The sequence below is a fragment of the Nomascus leucogenys genome, chromosome 9 (genome assembly GCF_006542625.1).
Source record: "Nomascus leucogenys isolate Asia chromosome 9, Asia_NLE_v1, whole genome shotgun sequence".
Classification (NCBI taxonomy): domain Eukaryota; kingdom Metazoa; phylum Chordata; class Mammalia; order Primates; family Hylobatidae; genus Nomascus; species Nomascus leucogenys.
The window spans coordinates 54,917,421-54,929,897 of NC_044389.1; the positions used below are offsets into that span (position 1 = coordinate 54,917,421).

Genomic DNA, 12,477 nt, shown 5'->3' on the forward strand with positions numbered 1-12,477 from the left:
TCTTCTGGCTTGTAGAGTTTCTGCTGAGAGATCAGCTGTTAGTCTGATGGGCTTCCCTTTGTGGGTAACCCGACCTTTCTCTCTGGCTGCCCTTAACATTTTTTCCTTCATTTCAACTTTGGTGAATCTGACCATTATGTGTCTTGGAGTTGCTCTTCTCGAGGAGTATCTTTGTGGCGTTCTCTGTATTTCCTGAATCTGAATGTTGGCCTGCCTTGCTAGATTGGGGAAGTTCTCCTGGATAATATCTTGCAGAGTGTTTTCCAACTTGGTTCCATTCTCCCCATCATTTTCAGGTACACCAATCAGACGTAGGTTTGGTCTTTTCACATAGTCCCAAATTTCTTGGAGGCTTTGTTCATTTCTTTTTATTCTTTTTTCTCTAAACTTCCCTTCTCTCTTCATTTCATTCATTTCATCTTCCATCAGCGATACCCTTTCTTCCAGTTGATCGCATCTGCTACTGAGGCTTCTGCAATCTTCGCGTAGTTCTCGAAACTTGGCTTTCAGCTCCATCAGCTCCTTTAAGCCCTTCTCTCCATTGGTTATTCTAGTTATCCATTTTTCTAATTTTTTTTCAAAGTTTTTAACTTCTTTGCTGTTGTTTTGAATTTCCTCCCGTAGCTCAGAGTAGTTTGATCGTCTGAAGCCTTCTTCTCTCAAGTCGTCAAAGTCATCCTCCATCCAGCTTTGTTCCGTTGCTGGTGAGGAACTGCATTCCTTTGGAGGAGGAGAGGTGCTCTGTTTTTTAGAGTTTCCAGTTTTTGTGTTCTGTTTTTTCCCCATCTTTGTGGTTTTATCTACTTTTTGTCTTTGATGATGGTGATGTACAGATGGGTTTTTGGTGTGGATGTCCTTTCTGTTTGTTAGTTTTCCTTCTACCAGACAGGACCCTCAGCTGCAGGTCTGTTGGAGTTTACTAGAGGTCCACTCCAGACCCTGTTTGGCTGGGTGTCAGCAGCGGTGGCTGCAGAACAGCGGATTTTCGTGAGACCACAAATTCAGCTGTCTGATAGTTCCTCTGAAAGTTTTGTCTCAGAGGAGTACCCGGCTGAATGAGGTGTCAGTCTGTCCCTACTGGGGCGGTGCCTCCCAGTTAGGCTGCTCAGGGGTGAGGGACCCACTTTAGGAGGCAGTCTGTCCGTTCTCAGATCTCCAGCTGCGTGCTGGGAGAACCACTACTCTCTTCAAAGCTGTCAGTCAGACAGGGACATTTAAGTCTGTGGAGTTTCTTGCTGAGTTTTTGTTTGTCTGTGCCCTGCCCCCAGAGGTGGAGCCTACAGAGGCAGGCAGGCCTCCTTGAGCTGTGGTGGGCTCCACCCAGTTCGAGCTTCCTGGCTGCTTTGTTTACCTAAGCAAGCCTGGGCAATGGCGGGCGCCCCTCCCCCAGCCTCGCTGCCGCCTTGCAGCTTGATCTCAGACTGCTGTGCTAGCAATCAGCGAGACTCCATGGGCATAGGACCCTCCGAGCCAGGTGCGGGACACAATCTCCTAGTGTGCCGTTTTCCAGGCCCATTGGAAAAGCGCAGTATTAGGATGGGACTGACCCGATATTCCAGGTGCCATCTGTTTCCCCTTTCTTTGACTAGGAAAGGGAACTCCCTGACCCCTTGCGCTCCCTGAGTGAGGCAATGCCTCGCCCTGCTTCGGCTCGTGCACAGTGTGCTTCACCGACTGTCCTGTACCCACTGTTAGGCACTCCCTAGTGAGATGAAACCGGTACCTCAAGCAGAAATGCAGAAATCATCCGTCTTCTGTGTCGCTGGGGCTGGGAGCTGGAGACCGGAGCTGTTCCTATTCGGCCATCTTGGCTCCACCCCCACCTCAAATTCTTAAAATGCTCCTAACTAGCTGTGTCAAAGTATGTGATATTTGTTTATTTGTTACCTCGTCTATATTGTGAGGAAAATAACAAAGCCTTCAAAAGCTTGTTGTGAGGATTAGGTATGTTAATAGACAGAGACCACTTATAGTGCCTGGAATGTGATAACTACTATGTAAGTTTTGATGTTATTTTTAGTGTACTGAAAAACAGAGCTCTGGAGATATTAGGGGAAATACTGAGAAACATTGATTGTTCTCTGCCTATCATGTAGAAAACAGTTACATTAGTCTTTGTTTCCACAACTTTCTATTTTCATTTTCAGTGAGATTTTGAAAATATGATCTTTTGAAAGACTGTTTCATTTTCTTTTCAGGATGGCCATTTGGAAACACGATGTGCAAGATCAGTGGATTGGTTCAGGGAATATCTGTCGCAGCTTCAGTCTTTACGTTAGTTGCAATTGCTGTAGATAGGTAAGTCTGCACCAAACTCTGAATCCACAAAAATGGGCATGTCTGCAACTAGTATACCAGAAAAATATATAACCTACTAAATTTGGGCATATCTTTTCAAATTGCATTCACAATATCTACCTCTTTTTTTAAATTATTATACTTTAAGTTCTAGGGTACATGTGCACAACGTGCAGGTTTGTTACATATGTATACATGTGCCATATTGGTGTGCTGCACCCATCAACTCGTCATTTACATTAGGTATTTCTCCTAATGTTATCCCTGCCCCTGCCCCCCACCCAGTGGCAGGCCCCGGTGTGTGATATTCCCCACCCTGTGTCCAAGTGTTCTCATTGTTCTATTCCCATCTATGAGTGAGAACATGTGGTGTTTGGTTTTCTGTCCTTGTGATAGTTTGCTCAGAATGATGGTTTCTAGCTGCATCCATGACCCTGTAAAGGACATGAACTCATCCTTTTTTATGGCTGCATAGTATTCCATGGTGTGTATGTGCCACAATTTTCTTAATCCAGTATATCATTGAAGGATATTTTGGTTGGTTCCAAGTCTTTGCTATTGTGAATAGTGCCACAATAAACATATGTGTGCGTGTGTCTTTATAGTAGCATGCTTTATAATCCTTTGGGTATATATCAAGTAATGGGATCACTGGGTCAAATGGTATTTCTAGTTCTAGGTCCTTGAGGAATTTCCACACTGTCTTCCCCAGTGACTGAACTAGTTTACACTCTCACCAACAATGTAAAAGTGTTCCAATTTCTGTACACCCTCTCCAGCATCTGTTGTTTCCTGACTTTTTAATGATGGCCTTTCTAACTGGTGTGAGATGGTATCTCATTGTGGTTGTGATTTGCATTTCTCTGATGACCAGTGATGATGATCATTTTTTCATATGTCTGTTGGTTGCACAAATGTCTTCTTTTGAGAAGTATCTGTTCATATACTTTGCCCACTTTTTGATGTGGTTGTTTGTTTTTTTCTTGTAAATTTGTTTAAGTTCTTTGTAGATTCTGTATATTAGCCCTTTGTCAGATGGGTAGATTGCAAAAATTTTCTCGCATTCTGTAGGTTGCCTGTTCACTCTGATGGTAGTTTCTTTTGCTGTGCAGAAGTTCTTTAGTTTAATTAGATCCCATTTGTCAATTTTGGTTTTTGTTGCCATTGCTTTTTTTGTTTTAGTCATGAAGACTTTGCCCATGCCTATGTCCTGAATGGTATTGCTTAGGTTTTCTTCTAGGGTTTTTATGGTTTCATGTCTAACATTTAAGTCTTTAATCCATCTTGAATTAATTTTTGTGTAAGGTGTAAGGAAGGGATCCAGTTTCAGCTTTCTACATATGGCTAGCCAGTTTTCCCAGCACCATTTATTAAATAGGGATCCTTTTCTCATTGCTTGTTTTTGTCAGCTTTGTCAAAAATCAGATGGATGTAGATGTGTGGTGTTATTTCTCAGGCCTCTGTTCTCTTCCATTGGTCTACATCTCTGTTTTGGTGCCAGTACCATGCTGTTTTGGTTACTGTAGCCTTGTAGTATAGTTTGAAGTTGGGTAGTATAGTTTGAAGTTGGGTAGCATGATGCCTCCAGTTGGTTCTTTTGGCTTAGGATTGTCTTGGCAATGCAAGCTCTTTTTTTGGTTCCATATGAACTTTAAAGTAGATTTTTCCAATTCTGTGAAGAAAGTCATTGGTAGCTTGATGGGGATGGCATTGAATCTATAAATTACCTTGGGCAGTATGGCCATTTTCACGATATTGATTCTTTCTATCCATGAGCATGAATGTTCTTCCATTTGTGTGTGTCCTCTTTTATTTCGTTGAGCAGTGGTTTGTAGTTCTACTTGAAGAGGTCCTTCACATCCCTTGTAAGTTGGATTCCTAGGTATTTTATTCTCTTTGTAGCAATTGTTAATGGGAGTCCACTCATGATTTGGCTCTCTGTTTGTCTGTTATTGGTGTATAGGAATGCTTGTGATTTTTGCACATTGATTTTGTATCCTGAGACTTTACTGAAGTTACTTATCAGCTTAAGGAGATTTTGGGCTGAGATGATGGGGTTTCCTAAATATGCAGTCATGTCATCTGCAAACAGGGACAGTTTGACTTCCTCTTTTCCTAATTGAATACCCTTTATTTCTTTCTCTTGCCTGATTGACTTGGCCAGAACTTCCAAAACTATGTTGAATAGGAGTGGTGAGAGAGGTAGTCCCTGACTTGTGCCAGTTTTCAAAAGGAATGCTTCCAGTTTTTGCCCATTCAGTATGATACTGGATGTGGGTTTGTCATAAATAGCTCTTATTATTTTGAGATACATCCCATCAATACCTAGTTTATTGAGAGTTTTTAGCATGAAGGCTGTTGAATTTTGTCGAAGGCCTTTTCTGCATCTATTGAGATAATCATGTGGTTTTGTCTTTGGTTCTGTTTATGTGATTGATTACATGTATTGATTTGTGTACCTTGAACCAACCTTGCATCCCGTGGATGACACCAACTTGATCTTGGTGGATAAGCTTTATGATGTGTGGCTGGATTCAGTTTGCCAGTATTTTATTGAGGATTTTTGCATTGATATTCATCAGGGATATTGCTCCAAAATTCTGTTTTTTGGTTGTGTCTCTGCCAGGCTTTGGTATCAGGATGATGCTGGCCTCATAAAATGAGTTAGGGAGAATTCCCTCTTTTTCTATTGATTGGAATAGTTTCAGAAGGAATGGTACAAGCTCCTTTTTGTACCACTGGTAGAATTCAGCTGTGAGTCCATCTGTTCTTGGACTTTTTTTGGTTGGTAGGCTATTAATTATTGCCTCAATTTCAGAGCCTGTTATTGGTGTAGTCAGCGATTCAACTTCTTCCTGGTTTAGTCTTCGGAGGGTGTATGTGTCAAGGAATTTATCCATTTCTTCTAGATTTTTTAGTTTATTTGAGTAGAGGTGTTGACAGTATTCTCTGATGGTAGTTTGTGTTTCTGTGGGATTGGTGGTGATATCCACTTTATCATTTTTCATTGCATCTATTTGATTCTTCTCTCTTTTCTTCTTTACTAGTCTTGCTAGCAGTCTATCAATTTTGTTGATCTTTTCAAACAACCTGCTCCTGGATTCATTGATTTTTTGAAGAGTTTTTTGTGTCTCTATCTCCTGCAGTTCTACTCTGATCTTAGTTATTTCTTGCCTTCTGCTAGCTTTTGAATTAGTTTTCTCCTGCTTCTCTAGTTCTTTCAATTATGATGTTAGGGTGTTGATTTTAGATCTTTCCTGCTTCTCTTGTGGGCATTTAGTGCTATAAATTTCCCTCTACACACTGTTTTAAATGTGTCCCAGAGATTCTGGTATGTTGTATCTTTGTTCTCATTGGTATCAAAGAACATCTTTATTTCTGCCTTCATTTCATTATGTACCCAGTAGTCATTCAGGAGCAGGTTGTTCAGTTTCCATACAGTTGTGCTGTTTTGAGTGAGTTTCTTAATCCTGAGTTCTAATTTGATTGCACTGTGGTCTGAAAGACAGTTTGTTGTGATTTCTGTTCTTTTACATTTGCTGAGGAGTGCTTTACTTCCAACTATGTGGTCAATTTTGTAATGAGTGTGATATCATGCTGAGAAGAATGTATATTCTGTTGATTTGGGATGGAGAGTTCTGTAGATGTCTATTAGGTCCTCTTGGTGCAAAGCTGAGTTCAAGTCATGGATATCATTGTTAACCTTCTATCTCATTGATCTGTCTAATATTGACAGTGGGGTGTTAAAGTCTTCCATTATTATTGTGTGGGAGTCTAAGTCACTTTGTAGGTCTCTAAGGACTTGCTTTATGCATCTGGGTGCTCCTGTATTGGGTGCATATATATTTAGGATCGTTATTTCTTCTTGCTGAATTGATCCCTTTACCGTTATGTAATGGCCTTCTTTGTCTCTTTTAATCTTTGTTGGTTTAAGGTCTGTTTTATCAGAGACTAGGGTTGCAACCCCTGCCTTTTTTTGCTTTCCATTTGCTTGGTAGATCTTCCTCCATCCCTTTCTTTTGATTCTATGTGTGTCTCTGCATGTGAGATGGGTTTCCTGAATACGGCACAGTGATGGATCTTGACTCTATCCAATTTGCCAGTCTGTGTCTTTTAATTGGGGCATTTATCCCATTTACATTTAAAGTTAACAGTGTTATATTTGAATTTGATCCTGTCATTGGGCAAGAGTGTCCCGATTTTCCAGGTACAGTCTGTCATGGCTTCCCTTGTCTAGGAAAGGGAAATCCTCCAACCGCTTGCACTTCCCAGCTGAGGCAATGCCCCACCCTGCTTTGGCTCACCCTCAGTGGGCTGCACCCACTGTCCAACCAGTCCCAGTGAGATGAACCAGGAACCTCAGGTGGAAATGCAGAAATAATCCATCTTCTGTGCCTATCACGCTGGGAGCTGCGGACCAGAGCTGTTCCTATCCTGCCATTTTGGAAAGGAACCTGAGAATATCTACCTCTTTAAGAGCAACATACTTACTAAAGTTTCAGTAATAAGAAAATGAAACTATTGAATTTTCCATACTTTAAAAATAAATAATTGGAGATGGTAAAATTTCCCTATTTTTCACACTACAATATAGACGTTTCTAACAGCAGAAATGCAAATGAGCTAAAATAAATCTGAAATTTTATCTAGATTTTAAGATTGAAAATCATTCATCCATTCATTCATTCACACATGTTGTTGAGCATTTATGATGTGCCAGATACTGGGCTGGATTGGTAACATCTAAAACAAATTAGAAGTCCTGCCTCAGGAAGGCTACAATCTAGCAGAGCAGGCAAAGTCATTAACAAATATTTACAAATAATGCTTTCTAATAGGGGACCAGTGTTTGGCAGCTATGCAAAAGAGATAATAATCAATTCTACCTAAGAGGACAGGGAGTGGTGGATTCACAAAAGAGGTGAGACCTTCTGATTCCTTGAGGAGTCAGAAATTCACCCTTAGAAGAAACTGGGAAAAGGGCATCCCTTAAGACAAATATATACTTATGGCATTGAAATAGAAGGCACTTGTTCAGAGAAGTGCAGAGAGGTAGTTCAGCTGGAACAAGGAAGGTGAAGTGGTACGTTTGTCCACAAAGAGAGAGATTTATTATGAGAAATTGGCTCACGTAATTATGAAAACTGAGAAATCTCAGAATATGCTGCCTGTAAATTGGAGACCTCAGAAAGCCAGTGATATTATTCAGTCCAAGTTCCAAAGCCTGAGAACTAGGGATAGCCAATTGTGCAATTGGCCATTTGTGTAAATTGCATCCTGTGGGCAGGAGAAGATGATATGAGATGTCCTAGCTCAAGCACTGAAGCAGGAAAAAAAGGAGGCAAATTCCTCCTTCCTCAACTTCTTGTTCTATTCAGGCCCTCAAAGTACTGGATGATGCCTCCCTACACTGGGAGGGCAATCCACTTTACCGAATCCATTGATTACGATGCTAATCTTATCCAGAAACACTTTTATAGGCGCATCCAGAAATAAGATTCAATCTTGGCACCCCTTCGCCCAGTCAAGTCGATAGATTAGCCATCACACTTTCATAGCAGAGACTCTCAGTGCTCTGCCAGATCTCTTAAACTTTCAGTGGGTTCTGTCTTACATCCAACTGCCAGTATCTTCATCTCTGTATCTCAAATCCAAATTGTGCAAAATCTCAGTTCCTAAGCAGAACAGACAAGAAATGCCAGACGGCCGGGCGCGGTGGCTCAAGCTTGTAATCCCAGCACTTTGGGAGGCTGAGGCGGGCGGATCATGAGGTCAGGAGATCGAGACCACGGTGAAACCCCATCTCTACTAAAAATACAAAAAAAAAAATTAGCCGGGCGTGGTGGTGGGTGCCTGTAGTCCCAGCTACTCGGAGAGGCTGAGGCAGGAAAATGGCGTGAACCCAGGAGGCAGAGCTTGCAGTGAGCCGAGATTGCGCCACTGCACTCCAGCCTGGGCGACAGAGAGAGACTCCGTCTCAAAAAAAAAAAAAAAAAAAAAAAAAGAAATGCCAGACAATTAATACCCCTAGCAATAGCCCTCAACTAAAATCTCATGAGAGTTGATGTACTCACCATTCTCTCCCCTTGGGTTGCATAATTCTGCAACAAATGGTTTGATTTACATCCCTCACTACCTACTTTCTCATTAATGAATGACTTCTCTATACTTTCAGTTATCTATTGATATATAATGAACCACCCCCAAATCAAACCACGTAGTGAGTTAAAATGACAGCAATATTTATTATGCCATGAATCTGTGATATGTACAGATTTAGAAAGTACAGCTTGTCTGTGTTCTACTTGATGTCAGGCAGAGCATCTTCAAGGTTAGGGCTGAACCTTCTTTCACTCTCATGTTGGTACCTAGTCCAGGGAGACTTGAATATGTGGGGGCTAAGAGAGCTTTGTCTCTATTGGTCTCTCCAAATGGGCCCTCCAGCAAGGCTACTTTAAGGTACCTGGACTTCTTATATGTCAGTTCAGGGCTCTGACGGTCTGGGTCCCAGAAGAGAATACCAGCAAAAATCATGATGTGGTATCATTTTTGTTGCATTCTACTCATGAGATTGAGTCATCAATCCTTAGCCAAGGAAAAGGGAATAGAATTTGGAAGCAATGTCAAAGAACTTGGAAATGTTTTAAAACTACCACATCTTTATTTCTTGCACTTGCACTCAAATACTTTCTTTTCAGGGCTAGCTTTTGCAGGAAACCAAACTAAAAAAACTTCCAAGCTGACTTCTCCTGACTAAATCATTTGCCTGAATTTTACAGTTACATTCCAAAGCACCTACCGTACAACTTCAACTGAACATTCAACAAAAGGCACCTTAAATTAAACATGCCCAGAGCTGAACTCATTAGTCCAAGCCCCACACCATACACAAACAAAATAAAAGGCAGCTTTTTTTCTCATGCTCCCCAAATCAGTGAATGGCAGGACCACTCACTCAATTCAAACAAAAAACCTGAGCTTTATCCTTGAATCTCCTTTGTGTCAACTTTGCTGTCACTCTCCAAATTCTATTATTTCTGAGTGCTAACTAGTTCTGAACCAGGCCACTGTCCTTTTGTCACTTGGAATACTGAGATTGTTTTCTAACTGGCCTTAGGGCTTCAGGAAGCCAACCTCCAATTTATTTTTTCTCATAGCAGCCCAAATAAGCTTCTTAAATTGTAAAAATGATCCTGCCTTTTACCATGTAAATCCTTCAATGAATCCCCATTGCTCTTTAAATGAAGTCCAAACTTTTTAGCAGAATTTTAGTAATTATTATATAGTTTTTAATATTTTTATATTTCCATTGTCTATTTCTCAGCAGGGACTATTCTCTGTCTTATTCATCTTTGCCTTCCTGAAAATATACACACAAACACATATATATGTATGTGTACAAATATATAAGTATATATACTCATATATGTACATTTATTAAACAAATATGTAAGTACATATATTTGTTATAAATACAAATATATAAGTATATATATGTACAGATATACATATGTACTTTTATATTTGTTCATTATTACTTTTATTGTTAACAGTGTTTGCTATACTCCATTTATTCAAATTTTGAGTTAAAGTTTATCTCATATGTCAATGTATGTACTTATATATTTGTTTAATAAGTAAATGAAACAATAATATCCAAAACCATATTAGTTGGTATTCAAAAAGAGCAAAATACATAAGTTTGTGTCTATGAAATTACCCACAATTTCAGGGCAGGTGAATGGGAGGATTCTGGGATTAGAAGACTGGAAGAACACTTGATGGTGAAGAGAGAAGATCTTACACATGAAGGAGTTATAATGAATGACAGCAGAGCAATCAAAGCCCAAGCTAACTAGTCATTCTATGAAGAAAAGTTAGATGAGTTAATTTGGAGTTGCTGCTCAGCCACTTAAAGCTCTACATTTTCTTGTCTACAGATCTGGAATGTAACAATTTTCATAGCATTTCAGTTTTATGGAGTCATAAAAATCAAAGAAGATTAAATAGGTAATAGTTACTTTGAAAAAATATAAAATGTTACACAGTTGCATAATAGTATGATTATCTTACAACTAACATAATGAAATTCAATAATAATAACAAGATCCACAATATCAAAATCATAGTAAAATGAATCAGGCTTACTCTACATACTGATGCTGAATTTTTGTACTCACCAGAGGACATAGAATGTTAGGAAGGCTCATAATCAGAAATCATAATGAATACTTTCAGATTTTTACAGCTGTAAAGCAAATCAGCAAAACACTTAGTGGCTTCAAACAATATTGATTTATTATATCTCATGATTTTGTGGGTTAACTGGGCACATCTTTGTTCACCCTCCTGCTCCATGTGTTATAACTGGAATCACTCCTGTTGCAGCATTATTCTGGGAGCTAAACTGGGGCTGGAACATCCAAAATGGCTAAGCTCTTATCTCCCAGAATCTTTCTCTATATGCTTTTCATCTAATTCAAGTTTCTTGGAAATTGAAGGCTGGATTTTAAGAGGAAGCATTCCAGAAGGACCTGCCCCACATGCAAGTGTATAAAAAGCTTCTGCTTGCATCATGTTTGCTAATATCCTATTGGTCAAAGCAAGTTACAGATAATGCGTAGGGGACCACACAAGAGCCTGAGGGATAAAAGGTTCATTGATTGCTACAGATTAGCAGTCTACCACAGCCTAACAGAGCTACCTATCTAAAGAGGACATTGTAGAGGTTGAGTTTGAGCTCTGAAGCCAAACTACTTGTGTTAAAATCCTGTGTAATTATTGGTAAAATTTTTACATTTTCCAAGTCTGTTTTCCTATCTTTTAAGCAAGGAGGCTTAAAGAGATGGTCCATGCAAATTAATGGAACAGAGTCTGAAACAGTTTTAGGCATTCATGTTCATTATTACTTTTTATTATTAATAGTGTCTGCTATACTCCATTTGTTCAAATTTTGAATTAAAATTTATCTCATATCAATTGCAGAAAATGACAATGCATGCCTTTCTACTACAAATGGTAACTTTCTATATTTTTGAGGGGACTGTGGGGTGAGAGGCCTGTAACTACATAAATAAATTTGGTGTATGACTTGGTCAGAAGTGATGAAGCAGTGCCTCATTTTTATTCGTCTTTAATTGCAGGTTCCGGTGTGTGGTCTACCCTTTTAAGCCAAAGCTCACTATCAAGACAGCATTTGTCATTATTATGATCATCTGGGTCCTAGCTGTCACCATTATGTCTCCATCTGCAGTAATGTTACATGTGCAAGAAGAAAAATATTACCGAGTGAGACTCAACTCGCAGAATAAAACCAGTCCAGTCTACTGGTGCCGGGAAGACTGGCCAAATCAGGAAATGAGGAAGATCTACACTACTGTGCTGTTTGCCAACATCTACCTGGCTCCCCTCTCCATCATTGTCATCATGTATGGGAGGATTGGAATTTCACTCTTCAGGGCTGCAGTTCCTCACACAGGCAGGCAAAACCAGGAGCAGTGGCACGTGGTGTCCAAGAAGAAGCAGAAGGTCATTAAGATGCTCCTGATTGTGGCCCTGCTTTTTATTCTCTCATGGCTGCCCCTGTGGACTCTAATGATGCTCTCAGACTATGCTGACCTTTCTCCAAATGAACTGCAGATTATCAATATCTACATCTACCCTTTCGCACACTGGCTGGCATTCGGCAACAGCAGTGTCAATCCCATCATTTATGGTTTCCTCAATGAGAATTTCCGCCGTGGTTTCCAAGAAGCTTTCCAGCTCCAGCTCTGCCAAAAAGGAGCAAAGCCTATGGAAGCTTATGCCCTAAAAGCTAAAAGCCACGTGCTCATAAACACATCTAATCAGCTTGTCCAGGAATCTACATTTCAAAACCCTCATGGGGAAAACTAGCTTTATAGGAAAAGTGCTGAAAAACCCCAACAGGAATTAGTGATGGAAGAATTAAAAGAAGCTACTGACAGCAGTGAGATTTAAAAAGAGCTAGTGTGATAGTCCTAACTCTACTATGCATTATATATTTAAATACCATTGCTTTTTGTGGCTTCGCACTTCAAATTTTTCAAAGAATATTCTAAATAAAACATTTACCGAAAGCCCTCTCTGGCAAAAAAATTATAATAAACAAAAATGGTCATAAGATCATAAACGATCTTATGTTGTATAAAAATATGTAGA

General features: G+C 39.8%; 1 protein-coding gene across 1 annotated transcript in view; it reads left to right on the forward strand.

Annotated features, from left to right (window-relative positions):
* The window catches only part of NPFFR2 (neuropeptide FF receptor 2), a 117,313-nt gene extending 105,037 nt beyond the window's left edge, over nt 1-12,276 (forward strand). Inside the window, 2 exon segments of the mRNA XM_003265723.4 lie at nt 2,199-2,298; nt 11,442-12,276. Coding sequence (XP_003265771.3) covers nt 2,199-2,298; nt 11,442-12,276 — 935 coding nt within the window.
* The last annotated feature ends 201 nt before the right edge of the window (nt 12,277-12,477 follow it).